Source organism: Thamnophis sirtalis, unplaced genomic scaffold (genome assembly GCF_051295495.1).
Source record: "Thamnophis sirtalis isolate CommonGarterSnake01/CBP01778 unplaced genomic scaffold, rThaSir2_p1.2 scaffold_1, whole genome shotgun sequence".
NCBI lineage: Eukaryota > Metazoa > Chordata > Lepidosauria > Squamata > Natricidae > Thamnophis > Thamnophis sirtalis.
This window is the reverse complement of record NW_028261381.1, coordinates 85,851,012-85,874,968: the sequence shown is the minus strand read 5'-3', so window position 1 is coordinate 85,874,968 and position 23,957 is coordinate 85,851,012. Positions and strand designations below refer to the sequence as shown.

The window sequence follows — 23,957 nt, the reverse complement described above, 5'->3', positions numbered from 1 at the left end:
TTATCTAGTTGTATTTGCATGCTTTCAAACTGCTAGGTTGGTAGGAATTGGGGTGACAACAGGAGATCACCCAATCATGTGGCGCTCGAATCTTGAACCTGGGTTGCCGACTTTCCAGCTGACAAGCCCAGTGTCTTAACTGCTATGTCATGGTGCTGCCTCCATTCATGTTAGTGCTCCCACATTATTTTAATAAACACGAATACAGGGCCCACAGATTGGAGTTTGAAGATTTGGGGCGGCTTTGCATGTATTCCTGTCACTAGTTAGTTAACTCCAAAGAGAAAAAATTTGCATCTAACTGGAAGAGAAATATCATTACTGAGATTTCCTTAGCAATACATCTTTTTGCAAATCTTCATGGGACTGGTTATTCAAAGTTCAAACACTCAGATCTGAATAAGTATTCTTAGTTTACACTGCAACAACATGTGTCTTATAAAGCACATGAAGCAGCTTTACAGATGAACCCAATTTTTATTAAGAACATTTTTACAGGCATTAAATTGAAATAAGTGTGAAAAACCAATAATATAATCTACTTCCACATGACCCCACCATCATTTTATTTATTTTAGTTTTACCATTAATATAATTTTAATATAATATATTAAATATATATAATTATAATATATAATTATAAATAATTTGCTATCTTCTTAAAAGATAGTGAAATCAATTTGCCATCAATCTGCATTCACAGTTGACTAATTGTTATATCTGAACAGTTATAAGGATAGTTATTTTGTCAGGAATCATCGTACAGATTTTTAAAAAACATTGCATTAAGTGTAATTATTCTGTAGTGTATGAATCATCTTTCTATCAGGAGTAGTCATTTTGGTCACATGGCAGATCTGCTTTTATCATCACAATGTTATTGGTCTTAGCCATTGTCTTAAGTAGCAACTCTCCTGAGGTAAATTATCATCATCTTCTCCTGTTTTTAATATTCCAACATGAGTATCTTAGAACAAGGGCCCCCAACCCCTGGGCCGCAGCGTACTACTGGGCCGTGGCCTATTTGAAATCGGGTCACATGAGTGGTTGGCCAGAGTGTGCACGCAGAGACACACATGCAACTAAACTTGCATGAGTGTTGGGCTGACATGCTAGGCTGCCTCTTGTGCAAGTCAAACTGCAAATGTGTGACCACTGCCATTTGTGCAAGGACTATGTGCGCGCATGGTCTGCTGCTTGAGTAACTCAGTTCCCCTCTCTCCTCTGCTGGACTGGCAAGCTGCAAAGGCCTTACACGCCTTTACCACTGAGGCAAAGATTATAAAACCAAATTATGGGGTTCTAGAAATATTAACAAGAGGCCCATTCTTCAAGAGGCCTCTCTTGAATTTACATATACTGTATTAGACAACAAGCCCATTTTTAGCAAAATAAAAGGGGGCATGCAGAGAGTTTAGAAGGCCTGCAGAGTGCTCCTGGGAAGAGCCAAGGTGGCGCAGTGGTTTAATGCAACACTGCAGGCTACTTCAGCTGACTGCAGTTCTGCAGTTCGACTGTTCAAATCTCACTGGCTCAGGGTTGACTCAGCCTTCCATCCTTCCGAGGTGGGTAAAATGAGGACCCAGATTGTTTTTGGGGGCAATATGCTGACTCTGTAAACTGCTTAGAGAGGGCTGAAAGCCCTATGAAGCGGTATATAAGTCTAACTGCTATTACTATTGCTAAAACACCCCCGTTTTTATGAAAAACAGGCCCATTTTCACTTGTTTTCACCCTCCGCAACCCCCAGGAGCACTATAGGTCTCCCAAACCCTCTGTACGCCTTGTTTTTGCAAAAAATGGGCCCGTTTTTCACTCATTTTTGCCCTCCCCAGCCCCCAGGAGCACTTTGTAGGCCTCCTTTGTGGGAAAAGAAGGGATGCCAGGGATGGTTTCGGGAGGCCAAAAATGATTTAATTCAGTGTACAAGAAGCAACCAGATTTTCATCCTCTTTTTTGGGGGGGGGGGGAAGGTGTGTCTTATACTCTGAAAAATACGGTATGCTTTGCCTTTGGAAAAAAACAAGGGAAAGGAAGAAAATACTTTCCAGATCTAAGACAGTCAGGGTTCAGACCTAAGCATAAGGCTAAAATTGCAATGGTCCCCTTCATGGATCATTGGTGGTAAAGTACAGATGATAGGAAATGATTACTCTTGTCTTGCTAGAATACTGTTGATCACAGTATTTTTTGAAACAGCTACGCTTGCTGGAATAGTGTTGACCATAGTATCCTTTGAAAAGTTAAAAGCCAGGGGAGTTGCAGACATCATTTTATGGTGGATTTGCTCATCTTCAAAGGTTCCAGTTAATTGTTGTAAGAGGAGAGTTGGAGTTACACCTTCCATTATTAGGATTGGGGTTTCAATTGGTGCATAGTGCAGTGCTCCATGTGTCTACTGGGCAGTCTCATTGTTGCCCTGTAATACGACTGCTGTGGGAGCTGCATTGTGTGATTTCTAGGCCCAAGTGAAGGTACTGAAGCTCTATATGACTCAGGAGAATTTCCTTGGGACCACTAGAAATTCTGTCCACTCAATCAGCTGAACCTTTTGGTTTAGTGCATTTAATGCCGAGTTTGTATGAGTACTAATACTAAAGCTTATACGAAAGAACTTTTCATCAGCGTACTTCCTGAAATGAAATCTTACGTTTTGGATGGTATTTTTCTTTCTATTTCTTCTATGTTGGCGAGTACATTTGCAAAAGCACGTTGTTCAAATTAAAAAGGGGAACGTGGAAGAAGAAAAATCTAACATCTAAATCTAATCCAAGATTTGAACTGTATGATTAAAGCCAACTGGAAACAGAGAATTGGATTGTTTCCTGCTTTCACCATATCTTAAAGGCAAGAGTAGTAGCAAAATTATAGTCTAAAATCCCAACACGGGTGTTTCAGTGTTAGATTTCCTTTTACTGCAAATACTTCAGCAACATCCTGGAAAATAGTACTGGCCATTTCCCAGACACTTGTTCTCTGTGCCTGTTGATACATATAATGTATTCATCCATCAGTATAATGCAGCTTGTCAGTACTGAGTGCTGGAAATTTTACATACCAAGCCTATCAGCTGCTTGACATGATGCATGCAAACAGCTCCCGCTGAAGGCCCACAGCAGGCATTGAAAGAGAGCTGGCTGAAAACAAGACTGCTGTAAGTGAAAAAAAAAAGACTAAAATCTGGGGAAATGGCATTTGCCTGCATGTGTTTTTACAACAGCATACTTTAACAATTTGCTTAGTTTCTCCCCCCACCCTCCCCAAACAGCATGTGCAAAAAGGGACTGAAATTCTTTTGCCGTGAACAGGTGGGTGGGTTGGGGTGGGGGAAAAATCCTAGGCTGCATTTCCTGAGGGAGCAGCATAATTAACAGACAAAATATGCAGTAGTTAAAATTGAACACGGAGGGTCATTTGCTAAATGGCATTGAGGCTTCCTACCATTAGCATGAGCTGCAATGAGTTGTCATTCATAGGAGCGCATTATGCTTCCTCTCCTTCCAGTGAACAGTGATCAAAGGGCAGAGATTCGTTCCAATTTCTTTTCTTCTCTCTCTCTCTTTTTTTTTTCAAGTGCAGCATCTGGAACTGTGGCTCTGTTTGCTGCCACACGGCTCAGCTTTTTGCTGCCCAAGCCAAGCCACTGTACTTTCCAACTGCTCTCTAATTCATTCACCAGAATGAACACACTTGTATCAAGAATTTTGTATTCAGGTCCTGAAGGTCCCTGGGCAGGAACGATCTTCTCTCGGGTGACTGGAAAGGGCAAGCAGCAGAGCTTTCCTTTCACCCCCAAAGAGGTTGCAAAACTGGGTCAAAATGACCAGGCCGCATCCTTCTAACCTCATCTCTCTAAGGCAGTTGATTTGCCAAGCCTCACTCGGTTATGCAATAAAAATGACATCTTAGGAGGGGAAACATTACAATGGCTTTTTTGTGAATGGAGACAAAGAATTGACATGCCTCCAAAGAGGGCAGCAGACACACATGAGGGACGTGGGAGGAGACCATGTGGCGGAGCTCTTTCTGAACACAAACTATACTGAATTCATTACTGTTAACAATGGGCCACAAAGAAACAGCATTATATTTTTCTCAGGTCACATCTATTTTACATGATAAGAAAAAGGAATAAAGTTAACCATCCAACTCATGTTACTTTGCCACTAATTATGGCATATATTTACATCTATAAAATGGGAGAGATTTTTGGACATGATTTAATACCCCTTTATTGTGCAGATTCCTTTATCTCTGTTCTACATTTGAATTTCAAAAATGCTTTGGACTTCAAAGCATCTTTAAAAGAAAAAAAAGCAAAGAAAACTGCTAATTACAGCATGTGTTGTTTTCTAGAATACTTCTTTGCAATGCAGATTCTTGAAAAGTAGGTATTCATTAAAATACTTATTGATATTAATCAATAGTTCTTCATGAAGCCCTCTGTTTCACAGGCATTCTCTGCCACGTACGTTTGCATTATTCTGAAGCAATGCCACAGCAATTTAACACTGTAATAGCATAATTCTGAGTATATTTACTCAGGAATGAGATCTATTGTGTTCCGAGTGGTGTTTATTCCTTTGTAAACATGAATGGGACAGCTATCTATGCCAGTTGCTCGTGAATATATAAAACTGATCAAGGTTTATGTCTTGTTCTGCTTCGCTCAGTTCAAAGCATATATTATTTTCTTTAAAAATATCCCAATCTCTCATTTCCACTACTAATGTTCTTACTAGGTGGTGCTCAATGGCAGATACTGCCAATTATTATTTTGTCTCAGATCTAACAATAATAAAGACAAAACAGAATTACAATGAAACAGAATAAAATTAAACACACTATTAAAAATAATTGATAAAAAATATAACTGGCACTCAATTAAATTAAAACAAATACCCTTACAACTGATAAACCAGTTTGAATAACACATTTCAATAGTAGACAGTATTTGCTGGATTAAAAACATTTGTCTCTCAATACTAAAGTATTGGAATCTTTGGTGGTCTCTGAGCTTGGTTCTTTGCTTGCAAATGTTTCATTACCTAACTAAATAATATCTTCAATGTGAGCATGATTTTACCCCATTTATATACTAGCTTGCTCTGCTACTTTTGGTAGGGTGTGGTTTTCTCCTTGGTGGTTCTCTTCACTAGGATATTGCTTTCCGCTTGAATGTTTGCCTGATGTTAATCTCTGTTTATCCGGATGTGGCCTGCTAGAGAGGATATGTTCTGGTCTTTTTGGTTCCTTCTTAGCTTTGCTTATTTTTCTCTTTTGAATAATGTGTAAGTATTCTTCACGTTTATATATCTATTGATGGCTGATTTATCTGAATGCCAAGTTCCCAAACATTTTTTTTTAAATTTCAAACCATTTTATAACTTTGTTTCAAGTAACAAAAGATATAAAGAAAGAAGCATACAGCAACCACCTACCCTTTTGGGATATCCTTATCAATAAGAGAAATGATGGCAAATTAGAAATGCAAGACTATAAAAAAATAAAAATAAACCACTAACCAATTGCTCCATCACCAAAGTAAGAATCCAACCTCCTGCAAGGGGATTTGTGTAAAGTCTTTATTTAGATAAGTACAAATACAATGCAGCAACCCAGAACACCAGGAAAAGGAAACAGACTGCCTATACAATATCTTTGAACAAAATAGATACCCACAGATCACTCACCTTACATCAGCTCAACCAAAACAAGCTATGAAAAGGATGACACAAACATACATCAAAATATCTCAGAAACAACCAACAGGCTATTAACAACCGCATGGCATTATCATACCACACAAACCAACAAAAGCCCCCCAAAATATCTTAAGCAAAGGAAAAGATCCAGTAGCCCAAAACATGAATCATCTACAACATACAGTATAAGGACTGTCGCAGCCACTATCTAGGACAGACAGGCAGAAAACTAGTAGACTGCATCAACGAACATTAATTAGCAGTCAGATGACATGATGAAAACTTCTTAGACTCACAACAATGGTCGACCATAATTTCAACTGGGAACCTGTAAGCATTCTAGACCAAGCTAAATCCAAAAATACTAGAGAATTCCTGGAATTCAGGAATTCAGACAGACATTCAGACAAATCAGTCATCAACACAGAGATAAAACAAGATTTACTAACCATTTACTGGGGGTGGGGGGAGAGGAGCTAAGAAGGAAAGTAAAAAACCCAGACACATCCTTCTGAGCAGCCTACATCCAGATAAGTGGGGATTAACACCAGACAAACAATTAAGCAGTAAACAATAGCCTAATCAAGGAACTACCAAGGAGAAAGCAACATTTCCACCAAAATCTGCAGGGCAAGCTATATAAAAACGGAGTAAACCCCACACGTCTTAGCATTGATAATGTTGCCTAGTTGGGTAATGAAATGTCTGCAGGCAAACAATCAAGCTCAGGGAGCACCAATTCCACAGTTCAATTCTGAGCTACATATATTCTATTCTACTGCAATAGAAAGATTGTTATCTTGATTAGCCAGGAAAAAAGCTATTTAAAAACCCAATTTTCTTATATTCCCATCAAATATGTTTGTAATGGTCGCAGAACTGAGAGGAGAACTCTTCTACAAAGTTTAAAAATGGCTAAGTAAATGCATACCACATAATTTTCCTGGACTGGGACTTTGTAGTTCTCCACAATACCCAATTTGAGAATGTGCTTCATAAAAACACTGGATGTTTTAAAGAAGAGATCGGATAACCATTTGTCTGAAATGGTATAGGGTTTCCTGCCTAAGCAGGGGTTTGGACTAGAAGACCTCCAAGGTCCCTTCCAATTCTGTTATTCTGTTCCAGACATTTATTGTAGCATTAAATAGTGACTCCTCTGAAAAATCTGTTACTGTAAAGTCTGCATCCTACAGATAGTGATAATGATAAAACCATTCTGGAAAATAGCCTCCAATGCCAAGGCAGTTGGGCAGTTGCTTGGGACACTGTCACTAACTTCATTCTAAGCCTCATTCCTAGTCATGTGATGCAGGATAGAGGTATTTTGCCTACCCTTCCTAGTGCGCACATACAGACAAAGATACAACATGAATAGAAAACAGAAACACATATTGCTTCATCACACAGAAGAAAATAAAAAGGCTGCATATGGCCACTGCTGGCATGAGAAAGAGTTCCAGCAGCCATGCTCTGCATGTTTCCCTACCTTGATTTTTTTTTAAAAATTGTGTTCAAGGTTTTATTTTTTTACTATTTTTCCCCATATCATAGATTAAAATAGGGATTAGCAGCTGTCCAGAGCTGGAGGCAGCAAACCATATGATGGCTTTTAATGAAAAATAACAGTTCATCAGAGAAAGACAATTATATATGCCTAGATCCATATGCATTGGATACAACAGGACCATCTTCTCCAACCTTAATGTTGGCCTTCATCTTACAACATTTTCTGTCAGCATAGCTCCTTAGAAAGCTTAAAAAAAATATCACTGTCATCTAAAACAGCCAAAATGGCCATCATATGTTATATTATCATGTTATTTCTATATTATTGTACCTACACTGGTTAATAGACTGTATCTCTTCTGAACTAGTGTTCTCAAGCCAAGTCTAAGTCTTTTAAGTCTAAGCCACATTTTACTCCGTTGGTCAAAGTGGAGCTACATTGTTTTTGTTTCCCCAGAAATGAGTATGAGGAATGGGGTCCTACAACAATTTGCACCCTTACATTTCTGACTCCAGTCTGGCCAATTATAGTTACACTATTTGCGTTGTTAAAAAAAATAAAAAGAGAAAAAGGAATTCGGTGACTTTTAGAAGTGTACATGAACATTCTGGAAATCATATTACGATGTATAAAGGGCACCTCGTTGAATTGCCTTTAAATACCACACTCAAACTTCTGCATCCACTCATACGTCATGCCAACTGTCAGATCTTGTGGATTGTTCCCTCCTAGCCATCCCTACTTGAGTAATTGAATAGCTGTATTATTCTGCTGTTTTATTCCATTTTCAATTTTCTGATGATCACCTAATTATGCATTAATAGTAGGGATGCCACTGTGTGTCTGGCTGTACTTAGCAAAATAGGTTAATCTAAGGTTTGAGCAGCTAATGTGATGTGTCAAATACTTTCCTTAGCTTAATTACTTTTTTAAAAATCTAACCTCTTGGCTACAGCGTCTCTTTCCTGAAATGTAGCTGCACTCTATTAACACCTGATATAGCATTCATCTTCCAAAGAGGGTTTCACATTTCTAAAATATAATGAAAAGCTGAAGTAGATACCTTACATCACTGAAGCACACATTTCATAGAAATACATTTCATAGATAGTCCAGTTTAGTAAATTACAATTCATATGGGGAAAAAGACAAAAATTCTTAGGAACAAGGCTGTAGGAGAAGTAAAATTCAAAGGTGGCTAGGAAAATGGTTTGAAAAAGTACAAGGGAACAAAACTCTAAAGTTACAGATCTTCTCTGCTGGGAGAACAACCTTTATAATGATGAATTCTTCCAAATTGGGGAAAGCAGCTTAGCAGTTGACTATTCCATCTATTCCATTCATCCAATGTGATTGCATTAAACTGGATTTGCATATATATTGTTGGTATATAGAGCATATTCTTCTAAAAATATATTGCCAAAATAATATGTTAGAAATAGCTGCAAATTGTCCATGTGTTTCCAGGACCTGTTGGAATTATGAAACTGAAAATTGCTTATGCTACAATTCTGAAACAAAGGCAAAAATAAGATATGCCTTTTTCAATTTTGGAATAGGATGTCAAACCAGAGTACTATATAACTGATTTGCATCCTAAATTATCTTGACTTTGGTATATATTTAAAAGAGCATTGGATAATTTGATAAAACTTGATAGTAACAAATAATATATCCATTGGATTATTGTAATAAATGATTTCAGGAAAATAATGTAACATCTCTACCACCTCTTCCTCCATTTTTCTTCCCGATCACAATCATTTGAGATGAAGGCTGAACTTCAAAATAGTGGCTTTTCCAAAGTAATGCAGTGAACATCATGGCTGAAACTAAATGTGAACCTCCCCTCTGAATTCAATACCTTAATGCCCTAATACTATACAACACTGCCTCTTCATTATAGCAGAAATCCTTCTAGATTAATATTCCATTCTAGCCACTGAGATTCCTCCAAAAAGTTCCCAAACAGAACCCAAAGATAGCAGCCCCTTTCCTACTATTGCTTCTTAGGACATTTCTTCCAATCATGACTAAAATATAGTAGTGGTCTTGTCTTCCATTTGTCTGTTCTTTTAGAAACCACTTCAGCTTGAGCCCTTAACACATTGTGAGCAGCCAATCCAAGTGAAGTGCCTTCTATGTCCTTTGGAATCTATTGTCATGTCTGTGGGTAAGACTGAATTATTCCTTGAGAGAGAGAAAAGTGCTTCCATCTACCTACTGTATACCAATCAAGTTTATTTTGACATTCAGATAACACAAAACTAAAGATGCACATGCGTAAAACTCAGGCAATATTTGCTTAATATTTTACTCACCCAAAATTTTACTAGGAAGAAGGCATTCTGGGGTCCTTTTCCAAACAATTCCTTCAAGCCTCCCTTCTTTTCAGGGAATTTGTCATAAATCTGACGAATGTCCACTGACTCCAGCAATGGATCGCTATAAGAGTGGTTGGCATGTCCAATGTGCACAAAGAGGTGTTTGTTATACTACAAAGGAAAAATACAAAGGAAGAATATATTTATATTTATAATATATTTGTAAAAGTTAGATGTACATAAAAGATCTTTCTTCTTAAAAGGAAATAGCCAATATAGTATTACAATTGCAATCTAACAGAAATCAATCGGAGCTAGATAACCTTTAGTTTGATACAGTATGTTCTCATATTCCTAAGAAACTTGACTACCAAATAACCTTCATTTAATAAATAGAACAGAATAGAATACTTTATTGGCCAAGTGTGATTGGACACACAAGGAATTTGTTTCCAGTGCATAAGCATTCAGCGTACACACAAACAACAAAGTATATCATCATAAGACACCAATGGAGAAGGTAGTAGAAAAGATTAGAAGGACAATAGCCTTTAGATGGGTAAATATCCTTAGACATAAGGCATTGCTGGGGTAATTAAGTGTTCAGGAGAGTGATGGCATGGGGGGAAAAACTGTCTTTGTGTCTAGTTGTTTTGGCACACAATGCTCCATTAGTAGCATTCAGGGAGAGGAGTTGAAACAGTTTATGTTCAGGATGTGATAGGTCTGTTGACATTGTCTCAGCTTTCTTTCTGATCCATGCAGTATACAGTGTAAACAATGAATAAAACCAATTTATTAATGTGTATCTATAATCAGCATTATCACAGTTTTTTTTAAATTTCAGAATCAAGAGTAGCATTTTATGACGTCTAAATTAAACTTAAACAATTATGAACTAGTTCCGTTTTTTTCCACTATTTGAATTTTCCCCTCCAAAAATAAAAGAAAAAAAATCTTCCTTTCCTAATAGCCAAAATCACACTATTGCCAAGCACAAGTAGAAAACTTTTCTATCTTCTAGGTTAGAGAGCTAGAGAAAGGGTATTTCTGTTTTAAAGGACAAAGTATATAGGTCAGAAAAGTAAACAAATGAATGGGAGAAGCTAACGCACGAATGAACAAATGCATGAATGAATGAATGCTTATGAGCAAAAGCTTTTGAAAGGGCAGGCTTAACTTGCATACCGATCAGTTACACAAGAATTACAGTAATTATCATCCTATTCTGTAACTCCAAGTAATTACCATACCGCGTCTGCGCAAATATAGGACAATTGCAAAAGCAACAAGCTTACTAAGCTCTTTGAAGCTCACTTCAAAAATATGTAAAAGGCTTATAATATGTACCATGATGTACCTTTTTAGTAAAAATAACTCAGTTTCAAACCTAGGCTTCATATTCCTTGTTTTCAAACACTTATATTGAAATATCCATAGGGATGCTAGCTGGATTATTTCTCAGGCATCTTTCTACTGTCTCTTTAGAATTCTGGATTAAGATGCTACATTAAGCACACTTAATGTAAAAGAACTTCAGTCTGGTTGGATGTTGAACCAACAAAGGATTATGAAGTTGCATGCATACTGCTTATCAATTCTAAAAAATCACTAGGAATTTCATTTGATATTTTTGTTTTGGTTTATATAGAATCCCCCATGGAAAACATAGACGCTAACAAAATATTCACAGTGTTTCAATGAAGGAAGAAATTGATTCACATATTATCTGAGAATCTTTTCAGCCTGTGGGTGAAATCTTAAATATTTATTGCATTTAGATTCCCGCCTTTCTTCTATCAAAAACAAGGTGGCTATATTACCAAGTAGTTTGATTTACAAACCATGCTAAAGCATATAATTTACATTGGTTTTCCATAAACTTTCGTTATCTGAACTCCACAATTCTTATTCTCTCATGCCCTCCCCCCTCTTACACACAAGTAAATTAATCAATTAATTAGTGAGAAGGCAGTCTTTGGTCCTACCAATCTTCTGATACCTGCTGAAGATGACTGTATGAATTTATAGTAATTACCAGTTGTAGATTGGTAGTGAATATTCCACACATGGTCACCATCACTTAGCAAGTCTCATACATCAAATCCCAGAATTTATTGGTTCAGTTTCTACTCTTAGTAGTTCCACCACTTCTAAATAGCTCATTTAAGAGAAGATAAACCCACAGCTGTGTTACAACCATTGCACATCTACTGTATGCAAATGCAGATTAATATGTTAAAAATAACTTAGGGGTGTTATAATCTTGAATACTTTAGTGTAATACAAGATTTGGGATGTAATCCTATCTACTTATACTTAATAGTAAGCACTACTGAATCAGTAATCCATATGAATAGTGTCTTTAAAATATTTCAATTCCCTATCTTCTTATTTTGACCTTGATGGTAGAGCTAATCTAAACAAAGGGTACTTCCAAGGTTACATATTATGAAGGACACTGCTATGTCCATTTTGTACTGCTGCCTGTTCAGATCCATGTCCTCTGTTCAAAATGTTTAGGGCTCTACATACATTAAAACTTGATTAAGTGTAAAACTGCAAAGATAATTCAGAAGTAACCTTGGACTGGTATAGATGTATTTTAACCATTTTTATGTATGCTTTTTGATAAAGAAAGATACAAGCATACTTTGATTCTGCCATTCTGGCATAGCTTTTCCTTTAGATTTCTTAGGCACCCAATAGCAAGTTTTCCATAATTTTTTTTTATCAATGTAAGTAAATAAAACTGTCCCATTTGGGTTTAAGTAAGCAGGAGCAGAGAAACAAAACATCACAAAATAATTGCCATACTATGACATGTTTGGCTTGGAACATGTATGTTAGCAGACTCCAAAGCAGATTTTAGACCAGAAGAATTCACACACCCCATGTTACTTCTGTTTTGAAGTCCAGGAAAATCAGTTTAGAAAAACATAATTCAGAAACTAAAAGGATTTGTTACAGAAGGCAGTGCAATTTAAGTTGAAGACAGTTGTAAAGCTACTACAGTTGTTTGCTGATCTTTCTGAAAATACCAGATGCTGCAGTAGCAGCATCAGAAAAAAAAATCCAATATGTTTTAAAGTAGCAGATGGTATAGCCTCATCTGACAATATTCTTAGAACATAAATGTTTTATTTTGACATTACATGAATGATTATTTTCTTCTTACATTACTGTAAATGCTATACTCTACTGAATGTCTTATTCCTTTACTTATGACATGTTTCTAATGAACAATAAACAGAACGTGGAAGGCAACTGCTCATATGCTTAAGAAATCACTGACATGGTTGAGAAGAGCCTAGAAGACGGGTGTCAAACTCGCTGTTGCCATCATGTGACATTTCACGATGTTTTTCCCATTTGTGTAGCTGGAGTGGATGGGGCCTGCGTGTGACACATCCAGCCTGCGGGCCACCAGTTTGACACCCTTGGTCTAGAAAAACTGCATATGCTAACAAGCAGATATAAGCTGGGAAAATTGAAAAAGGGAGTAGACCAGCTAACTTATTCCTTGCTATTTTCCTTCCAAATTGATGTTCAATAACCGAAAGTTACATCAAAAGGATTCTTTAAAGTGATGATGAGGAACTGGGAAAGAAAGCCCAACCAAACTTCTTCCTGTTGCCCCCCCCATCCTTTCTGTTTGAAACCTAGTTTTGCTTTTTGTTCAAAATTGTCAAGGCACAGAAGGACTCCACTTGCTCTTATTTTTGACACATAAACTATGAATTTAATATTTTCCAATAAGATAACATGGTGTGCCTTGTATGGCATGAATAGTGTTTGTTAGTGGAAAAGCTCCAGTTACAAACCCTTTACAACTGAGTTTCCATTGCAAAAATATCTGGGTTTGAAAAGATCATGAATGTATGTCATTCAGTCATAGTTCTTTCAATCTCAAATATTCCAGATAAAATAACATTCGTTTCTAAAGAGAAATTTGCCCACCAAGGTGTTCGCTGTTTTCAATATGACATCCTAAGCTGTTTTACTGTTGTAGCCATTGTTTAAAAGAAGGTTAGATTGTCGCACTAGGGAGCACAGAAAGTAGAAAGAGGTTGACAATGTACTTTCATGAATGCATAGTCTAAAATAACCCATGTAGCCTCGAGATGGAGGCTTCTTACTAAACATTCTTATATTTGAAGAATGCATAAAAGTGGCTCTTGTGAAATAATACTAGGATAAAAACCTATATAACCCATTTAGAAATTCAAAGGAAGCAAGACAAATCATTGTTATATATGGATGCATTTGTTTTACTTATAACATACAATTAAGAAATGGCATTGTTTTGTTTTTAAAGAACCACCACAATCCAAACCCAATAATAGTAGAAAGCTGTAAACATTGCAAGCTTTAGTTATAAACAAGATTATCTATTGTGTTTGTTTCAGAATACGCTACAGAGGAAAATAGAAATGTAAGATTCATTATCACTGTGGCCTAAATTAACCAATTCCATTGTTTCCACCAAGAAAACCTATGTCAAAGTGAAAAGTAAGAAGGCCATTCCAACATTTTTCTCAGTGGTATTTTAATGATTATTCCAACAATAGATACCACCTCAAAGTTATTTTAGAGAACCTTCCTGGATTATAGCCAGAATAGTTTTCTGCATATGATATATATAAGGAAATAACAATTTTGGTTTTATTTTGTTTCCTACAGAGTCATCACTATCCCAGGAGCCCTAGGAAAGCTCGTCACGGATTGTAACAGGGGATCATGCACAGCAATATTTCATCATTCATTTTTAATCTAAAACCAATCAACCAGAATTTCTGCAAAGATTGCTGCAAAAAGTAAATTTATTAAGATTTAGAAATTTGATTAAAGGAGAAGATTTCAATCAAATTCCAAATAATGAATTGAACTGGTCTTCTAAAACAGGATGAGGGAATATGACAACACTTGCCAGTTTTATTGATAGATAATGAAATAAACAATTAATTCAAGACAACAGAACCAATTAGTTATCATATTATCCTAAGAAATACTTTAAACAGTGTATCCAACAGACTCTAGCTTTTTTCTGATTCAATTAAACAATAACTAAAATAAGAGACGGTGAGATACATTTTGTAAAATATTTCTAGAAAGACTTCATTTGCTTCGTATTTTTACCATTAAAGAAAGAAACTTCAGCTAACAGCTTTGTTGTGAAAACAAATCCACATTACACTTGCAAAGCATCCCAGTATTTTTAGGGTGGAAGAATTATGACAAATCAATTCCCAAATACAGCAAGCATCTAAATGGAGAGCAAAGGTCAACATTGTATTGAATTCGCTTTCTGTTTTTCTGTGTGGCTTTTCCATGAAGATTTTCTCATTTCAGATAGTCTTCGACATACAATCATAATGCCCATTATAGGCAATTGTTATAACATTTTTGGTGGTTTTTAAAATGAATGTGGGAGATGTAAAGTGAACACTATGGTTGTTAAGCAAACCAATAATTGACTATGGGCATGGTTTTGCCAAAACTCGGAAATAAGTGGCAGTTCTTGGCAAAACCCTTATAAAATATGCTAAGTGACAAGACTACCTTATGCCTTTTGGTGCAGGCATAACATACAACTTCATTTCTTATTTATGGCATACAATCTCTACTGAATCTCTCTTAAATTACACAGGGAATAAATACTTACTGTTATTCTCCCTTTAAGTTAATCTTATTTCTGTTCATGAACTTCTACTCTACCTTTCAAGTCAACTAGTTATTTCCTTTACTCAGATTCTTTTTATTTGCACAATGGCTATATCAGTTACCAGTAAATATAAACTCAAAGAAGCAATCATGTGCTAAATTCAATTAATTCCACATTCTCTAATTGAAGGAAATAATCGATTTTGACTGAAAAGGGATGATAGGGTAATGGCCAATCACCCATACAGGTTGATCTGTTAGCACTTTATATCGGCAAATAACAGAATAATGCAAATATGAGATTTGGATTTCAGTGTTTAAAACCTGGATCATCACTGATCCAAAGTATTAATAGGCTCACTTAACATCGATACCTTAGCTTATAAGAGATAAAGCGTCTTTACTTCTAACATTAACATTTATTCAGTCTTTCAAAGAGCAGCATTGAAAAATGAACCATTATTGTTTCCGTTAATATTTCTTACTATTGTGCTGTTACTTTTTATTCATAGATTGTTGTAAAGATTCCTCTTATGCAAGGTTATAGTGTTACATCTCTGATCTCTATTATTCTAAAAAACACTCTTGATAATATCTCCTTGCACATATTATACTTACTGCCTTAGAGAAAACAGTTATATACAGACACAAAAAGCTCAAAATATCTCTGTAGGCTATTGTAGTTCACAAGCTTTTGAATAAAATTAAGATCGAAAATTCCATGTCTTCATGGAATATCTGTGGGGAGGGGGGAATCTTTATAAAATGTTCAGTTGAACATGTTTTCTCTGTGTGAAAACAAACTAAAAGAATTTTACTCTTTTGTGACACTCCATAGAGAAGCCAATTGAAAATAATAATAATGGGAATTATATAAATATAATAATTATACTTCATTTAATATAATAATACAATGTCATTAAGTGAGATTTCTTAATATTGCTATAGTTTCCTGTAAGTCTTATAGTATAAAAATTCTATAGTATAAAAATCCAGCTGCTTAATCTCAGATTTTAAAAAATCCATATAGAAAGCGATTCTGGTTATTAATTCACTTATTGCAATATTAATGGAGCGTTCAATTTTTCACATGAAATACTACTTATCTGTTTCGAGAAAAATTCACACTTAAATAAAGAACCAAAGCAATTGGAGATAGATGCCACACAAAAAAACACCCAACCCCTCACCAGAGGAATGGAGAAAAGCCCCAAGGCCAGTGGTGAAATTCATTTTTTTTTACTACCGTTTCTGTGGGTGTGGCTTGGTGGGCGTGGCTTGGTGGGCGTGGTGTGGCTTGGTGGGTGTGGCAGGGGAAGAATACTGCAAAATCTCCATTCCCACCGCATTCTGGGTCCAGTCAGAGGTGGCATTTGCGGGTTCTCTGAACAACTCAAAATTTCTGCTACTGGTTCTTCAGAACCTGCTAGATTTCACCCCTGCCCAAGACCCGTAAGGTTACAGGTTATATACCCTCTGGAAATGACATAAATTATATAAAAACTTACAAAAACAGTGTAAATTATACCATGATCTTCATTGCAGAAATATAGGATCCGACGACAACATAAAATGACCTTATTAAGGGCTGATTTGGTGTTTTCACATTCTGCTATTTTAAAGAAACTCCAAGCCTGCCTTCAGTACTGCTACCAGCACTTTCTAACATAAACAATAACTATTATTGGACAAATATATTCATTCCCCTTTGGATTATGGAAAAATACCACAATCTATTTTTTTCTGTTTCCTTCCCTTCCAAAATTATCAAGCAGCTTGAGCTTGCCTGATCTGCCTGCTATGCACTTCAGCATTATCCACGTATGAAGAATATTTTTGCCCCCACACACCTTCTGTTGATCATTTCAGGCAATGAGCCTTACAGCGGCATAATGTGACCATGTGATGGCCTAGAAACCAGGAGACTATGAGTTCCAGTTCTACCTTAGGCATGAAAGCTGATTCGGTAACATTGGGCCAGTCACTCTCAGTCCAACTCATCTCAAAGGTTGGTATTGTGGGGAAAAATAGGTGGAGAAAGGAGTATTATAGTATATTCCCTGTCTAGAACTACTTATAAAAGTAATAAAAGTGGGCTTTAAAAAACAATTCTAATAAATAAAATACAAATAAAATCATTTAACTTCAATTTTCATGTTGTTAATATAATGATTTGAATGCATTTAATTTTTTTTAAAACTTTCTGTTACATTCAAAATTCCAATTTATTGGTAAATTTTGGGTAAGTACTGAGAAGGTTTCCTATTCTAGGGAATGCAAAAGATTTCAGCAGTGAGAGAAAAGAAAAATGCTGTCAGAAGAAAACGATAGAAATAAAAGTACGAGGAAGGAAAGCCAGAGAGAACAAATGTTGATAATCAAAGCACAATATAACTACAGCATGATATGGGGTTGTTTGTCTGTTTTTTAGGTATAAGGAATACCAATTAACAATGGATGATTTGAAAGAAAAAACAATAACAAAAATAATTGATAGCTTTTTGGTTGGAGGGTGGGAGTCAGATACATAAATCTCTTGATTAGAATAATAATAATAATAATAATAATAATAGTATGCAAAGAAAATGAAGCCTACAAATACTTAGGCATTCTGCAGTTGGATAACATCAAGCATGGAGAAGTAAAAACTATTGTCAGGCGAGAGTACACCAACAGAGTTAGGAAAATTTTGAAATCTAAATTGAATGGTGGAAATGCAATCAAGGCCATAAATACCTGGGCAATACCAGTTATAAGATACACAGCTGGCATAGTTAACTGGACACAAGCTGATTTGGACCTTTTGGACCGAAAAACCAGGAAACTAATGACAATGCACTACAGTTTACATCCACGTGGTGATACTGATAGACTGTATCTGCCCCGAAAATCAGGTGGCAGGGGATTATTGCAAGTGAAGCAAACAGTTGAAGAAGAAAAACATGCACTGGCTGATTATTTAAAAGACACTCAAGAACATCTATTAATCGAAGTAAAGAACAAAAATCTACTGAAGGCCCAACAGACAAAACAAGAATACAGAAAAGATGTGATAAAATCAAGAATGGAGAGTTGGCAGAACAAAGCACTGCATGGTCAATTTCTGGAAAAAATAAAAGATAAAGTGGACAGTGAACAAACTTGGTTATGGTTAAAAACAGGTACATTAAAGAAAGAAACAGAGTCACTAATCCTGGCTGCGCAAGAACAAGCTATCCGCACAAATGCCATTAAGGCCAAAATCGAAAAATCCTCTGATGATGCCAAATGCAGACTTTGCAAAGAAGCTGATGAAACTGTTGATCACATACTCAGCTGCTGTAAAAAAATCGCACAGACTGATTATAAATTGCGGCACAATTCAGTAGCACAAATGATCCACTGGAATTTGTGCAAAAATTATAACATTAAAACAGCAACAAACTGGTGGGAACATCAGCCTGAAAAAGTCACCGAAAATCAGATGGTCAAGATCTTGTGGGATTTCCGTATACAAACCGACAAAATACTGGCGCATAATACACCAGACATCACACTGGTTGAGAAAAATAAGGTCACAATCATAGACATCGCAATACCAGGTGATAGCAGGGTCGCCGAGAAGGAACATGAAAAAATCGCAAGATACCAGGACTTAAAAATCGAAATTCAACGACTATGGCACAAACCAGCAGTGGTAATTCCAGTGGTAATAGGCACACTGGGTGCTATTCCAAAAGCACTGGAATTACATTTAAAACAGTTAAAAATTGACAAAATCACCATCAGTCAAATGCAAAAAGCCGCACTGCTTGGATCTGCACGCATATTACGAAAATACGTTACGACGTCCTAGGCCCCTGGGTGGGGCCCGACTAGTAACCAATGCCAAATCCGGCGAAACAACTGGCCGCTGTGATACAATTGTATAATAGTAATAATAATAATAATAAACAAGATGACTCAGGAGAAAAAAAATGTTCAATCTGTTATGCTTATTGTGTGTGAGAAGGTGACATCACAAAGTGATATTCACAAAACCTAAGTGAATATCAGCAGGAGATGAACAGAGGTTGCGAGATCTACACTGTGATCATCCCAACAGAAATGTATTGATGAGGTTAGTCAAGAGATAATCATCAAGAATAACAGGAGACTAACAGCAGGATACTGAGAAATCCCAGCAGGTAGAAAATGATATAAAGAGGAAAGAAGGGGGTGATTGGGAGGATTCACATGCCCTTCTAAGCTCAAATCAAATCAATCCTATTAGCAAGATAATGTAAACTAAGCCACATTAAGTATAATTTATGCTCTAAGTGCTCCAAGTCATTGCTTCCCAAATGCTTTCCTTCATTACCAAAAATCACTTATTAGAAAGTTCTTATTTAAATGTCCATATTGTGACTGATTTTTGTGTGTGGTTTGTGTGTAGTTACCCTCCCCCCCCATGGTGAAATTCAAAAATTATCCCTGCTGGTTCTGTGGGCGTGGCTTGGTGGTCATGTGAATGGGTGGATGTGGCTTGGTGGTCATGTGACCGCGTGGGCAACAAGCAGGGACCTCACAAAGTCACAGAGAGCTTAAAAACAAACTATCACACTTTACACAAAAATAACACAAAAGCTACATAACTGACTCACACACAATGCAAAAGCAGCTGGACTTCACACGAACAAAAGGTTCCTACGGTCCTGCGGCACAGCTGATTGTCACAGCTGATCAGAACCTCTTTTTTTTTACTTTTTAAACCATTTTTTTACTACCGGATTGGGCGAACCAGTAGCATTTTTACTATCGGTGTGGGCAAATTGGCCTGAACTGGTAGCATTTTAGCCCTGTGCCCCCAGCAAAAAAACATTTTTATCTAATTACACATTTGGGAAGCACTGCTCTATATATGAATCCAGCCCTTGTTATTTATTTGACAAACCAAAGTTCAAAGTATAGTTTAAAATGCAGAGTCGCCTTTGGTGAGATGGGTGGCATATAAATGTAAATAAATGAAAAAATAAACATGTGAAAACTTCCATTTATTTACAGTAAATCAAAGGGGAATTATGAAAACTGGTACAAAGCGGAAACATTAGATTTCCTAATAAACAATTTAGATGGAGTGAAAAGGTGAGTATTTTAAGAGGTTAAGACACAGATTTAGAACAACTGAACTAAGCAGAAAGTAAATTGAAAAGACAAGATTGGCCAGGATGTACTGAGTGGGAAAAAAATGGTTTTGAATGAATGACAAAAATGACTTTAAATGCTAAAAAAAACCCCAATTTTATGTTTGATTCCAAATAGTTCTGTTTTCTGTATTTATTATATTCTCTTCTGCACAGTTTTTAAAAATATTTAATAGCTACGTTGAAATAATTATTTTTAAATTTTAAATTAAATTAAGGTGAAAGATGGGTGTAAGCATTATGTATAATTTCACCATGTTAACATAGCTAATAAATGACCCTGAAACAAATTACACTTGAGAGGTTTAATATATAATTCTTAAATTTTAATTTTGGCTGAATATTGCTAAATCTCGCAGGGATGTTTGAGTGGTTGGGGATTGCATTTTTCTAAGAATTTGGCTAAGGCAGCAAAAACTATAATAAGTAAGATATTATCTACAGAACTAGAACAAAAGTTATGCTGCCAGAAATTACTTATTTTACTAAGCAGTAATTGCACATTAAAGTATTAGTAAAAAAGGTTCAAAAGTCAGATTCACTTAACAACTTTGTCATTAACTTAACAACTGCAGTAATTCCTTAACAACTGTGGCAAGAAAGGCCATAAAATGGGGCTCACATAGCAAATGTCTTGCTTAGCACTGAAAATTTGGACTCAATTGTGGTTGTAAGTCAAGGACTACTTATGAATGAAAAAATGAAGGAATACTTTGGAGATGCACTTACGGAGTCTGGATCTCTTTGTTGCTCTAGAAAAGCAGAAAATTCTACGAGTCTGAGTTTAGCTGTTCCAATAGATCGACCTTGCCAAGCTGGAACAGAGGGTGCTGGAGCTGATGTGGGTTCAAATCCTAAAAAAACAAAGAACCATCCTGTATGAAATTAACAAATGTATTGGTTGTTCTAGACCAGGGGTCACCAACCTTTCACAATTTTAAATCTCGCAGACCACTAATATGATCTGCCTAATGACTGGATGGGTGGACATGGCTAGGTGATCATGTGACTGGGTGGGAATGGCCAAATCGGTATCACTCACATCAAGAAGTGCCTTGCCAGCCTCTACTTGCCCCTCCCTTCCCAGACACTCCCCGCCTGCCAGCCTGGGCTCCAACAGGAAGCAGTTGTTGGAGCTAAGCAGCTACCATGAAAAAGTGTTGGCAAAACAACTGGCTCAGTTCAAATTCTGACCGAAAAGGAGGCTCAGCAGAAGCATCTCACTGAAAACTACAAGCATAGGATTTCCAAGCAGAGGGAAGACCTGTGAGAGTGCAAGGCTAGGTACCAGCACCTGGAGGCTCAGCAGGCTGAAATGGTCAGTCAGTTCTAGGCCATGTTGCACTTCCACTGGAACAAGGCCCCCCGTCTCTTCGCCACCAGCGGTACTTCCCTCCGGCCTTTGCTCAAAGCCCCACACCAGGAGGCCAAAGCAGACCCCAAGTTGGAATTTCTGCCCTCCCCCAACCCACATAAAACACTCTGAGGCAACACAAACATTCATTGCACATATCCGGCCACAGTTTGAAGACCATGATTTAGTGCAATATAAAAAATGCAAATAATTTTTCTGTGGACCACCAAAATTTTCTCAACCACCAGTTGGTGACTGCTGTTCTAGACAGTAAATGTTACGAGCTAATGGTACAACTAGGCTGTCTTTTCTGAGGGAACTAATTTCATGCTGTCTTTTAAGGTCAATTGAAGGCACATTTGTTCACTCAGACATTTGCAAGATGACAACTGTCCCAAGACTAAGCTGCCTTTTCAGCTGTCTTTGACCTGAGCTGCATTTTTCATGCTGGTACTCCAATCATGTCACCCTACAGTTGTATGAGAGTTTGCTTTATAATGTGTGTGTGTGTGTGTGTGTGTGTGTGTGTGTGTGTGTGTGTGTGTGTGTGATGTTTTCAGAAAGTTCCTTTGGGAGGAAGAGTGGAATGAAATAAATGCATGAAATAAAATTAAAAAGAAAAAAGAAAAACAGCAATTGTTTACAGGGTCAACTTGACACTGCATTTTGATTTCACAGCCAGGCCAGTTTGAATGATTCTAGCTGAGTTTCTGCTTCATTAATGCTTCCACCGTGTAGAATTCTGGAATACACATCAAACTACTGCTGTGCTCAGAAGCGGGAGCAGTTGTTAACCAAGCTCCATGCATATTCTGTAACTACTGATGAATGTGCACGTAATTATGTACACAAGTTCACATACATATAGACTCATTATTGTTAACTAAATAAAGAGGCTACCAAACTCCCCTGCATATTTTGATACATGTTTAACAACCTGTGCTGAGCTCTAAATATAGGCTAAGTTCCATCCACCCCCAACCCACACTACCACAAACAAATTAATAAATGTTACCTGAAATGGGAGTTGTGACTGTGGGCTGTATAGGATAGGCCTGCTGAACGAATGGCTTTATGCTGAAACAAACCAATGGACAACGAAATCACATTACTTAGAATAATCATTACTAAAAGTATTTCTTCTCATTGCAATCCAGTCCAGTGCAATAATATTTATTGTACATATTGTTTTGTATGAAAAACCTTAATAAATGCTACTGACTAAAAAAAAAAGGTGGGGTGGGAGATTCTGTCAAGGAGCATTTGGTTTTAATTCAGCTACGAGCTAGCCACAAACAACCTTTGGATCCTTACTGGGAATCATGATTATCATCTGCATCACAGATCTGTCATTGTTCCTGCCTTTTTATGGGTGACACATGGACCCAGTTTTAACTCTGGGAGATTTAAGGTGGCAGGATTCCTTCTTTCTTGCACAAGAAGTAAGGGCCATGCAAAGCTTCATGGGAGTGCTTTCCTATGACAGCAAAGCAGTTCATTATTTGCACCTTGCTACCTCTAACAGCAAACGGGCTGGCCACACTATCTCACTTTGAGGCTTCCTCTGGCAGATCCCAGGAAGGGAGTGAAGAGGCTTCTTCACTATACATGTACAGAAGTCTCTTTCAGCTACAGTGAACGAAGCTTAGAGCAATGCACAATATCTCCCAATGCACTGTCCTACCTTCTTGTCTTGAGAAGGAATTGCATTGCCTCTGGGCTGCAAAGTGACTTGCCAAGGCATACGCAAACTACCTCCCACGAGCCTACTAAAGAGAGGTCCTGCCCCACCCTCAGCTGCTCTAGTTGCTTTAATTATGGTGCCAAGCTCACTACTATGATTCATTGGTCAAACATATGCACAAAGTCAAATTACTCAAAGCATAAACCAGAAATACTCATGCCTTTTTAAGTTAATTGATTAGGTGATTTCCTGGACATTCAATAAATTCTCCTATGCAGCTAGACTGGGTTATATGTTTCTTCTTAAAAAGCTTTCAACATTTGTATTTGCTTTCTTTTAAAATGTACCTATTTTTCAGCCAAAGTACTCACAGCAGCCTATTGAGTCATATAAAATTATGTTATATGTACAAAGCATCTAAACTGAAATATGGCCACCATTTGCAGCTCTTAGACCTCAATAAAATGGATGGAGTCCTTTTTGGCTACGTTTTTAAAGTTATGGTGACTGTAAGACATGAAATGGTTAATGAAAAGGCCAAGTCTTTACCCTCA

The 23,957-nt window shown here is 36.9% G+C and overlaps 1 protein-coding gene across 5 annotated transcripts in view; it reads right to left on the bottom strand.

Annotated features, from left to right (window-relative positions):
- TEAD1 (TEA domain transcription factor 1) overlaps window positions 1-23,957 on the bottom strand; it is a 215,482-nt gene that overhangs the window by 16,363 nt on the left and 175,162 nt on the right. For all 5 annotated transcript variants that reach the window (XM_087718159.1, XM_087718170.1, XM_087718187.1 and 2 more), the window contains 3 exons: window positions 22,735-22,796; window positions 21,095-21,219; window positions 9,537-9,710 (listed from right to left, as the gene is read on the bottom strand). In XM_087718159.1, coding sequence (XP_087574285.1) covers window positions 9,537-9,710; window positions 21,095-21,219; window positions 22,735-22,796 — 361 coding nt within the window. The remainder of the gene's footprint in view (window positions 1-9,536; window positions 9,711-21,094; window positions 21,220-22,734; window positions 22,797-23,957) is intronic.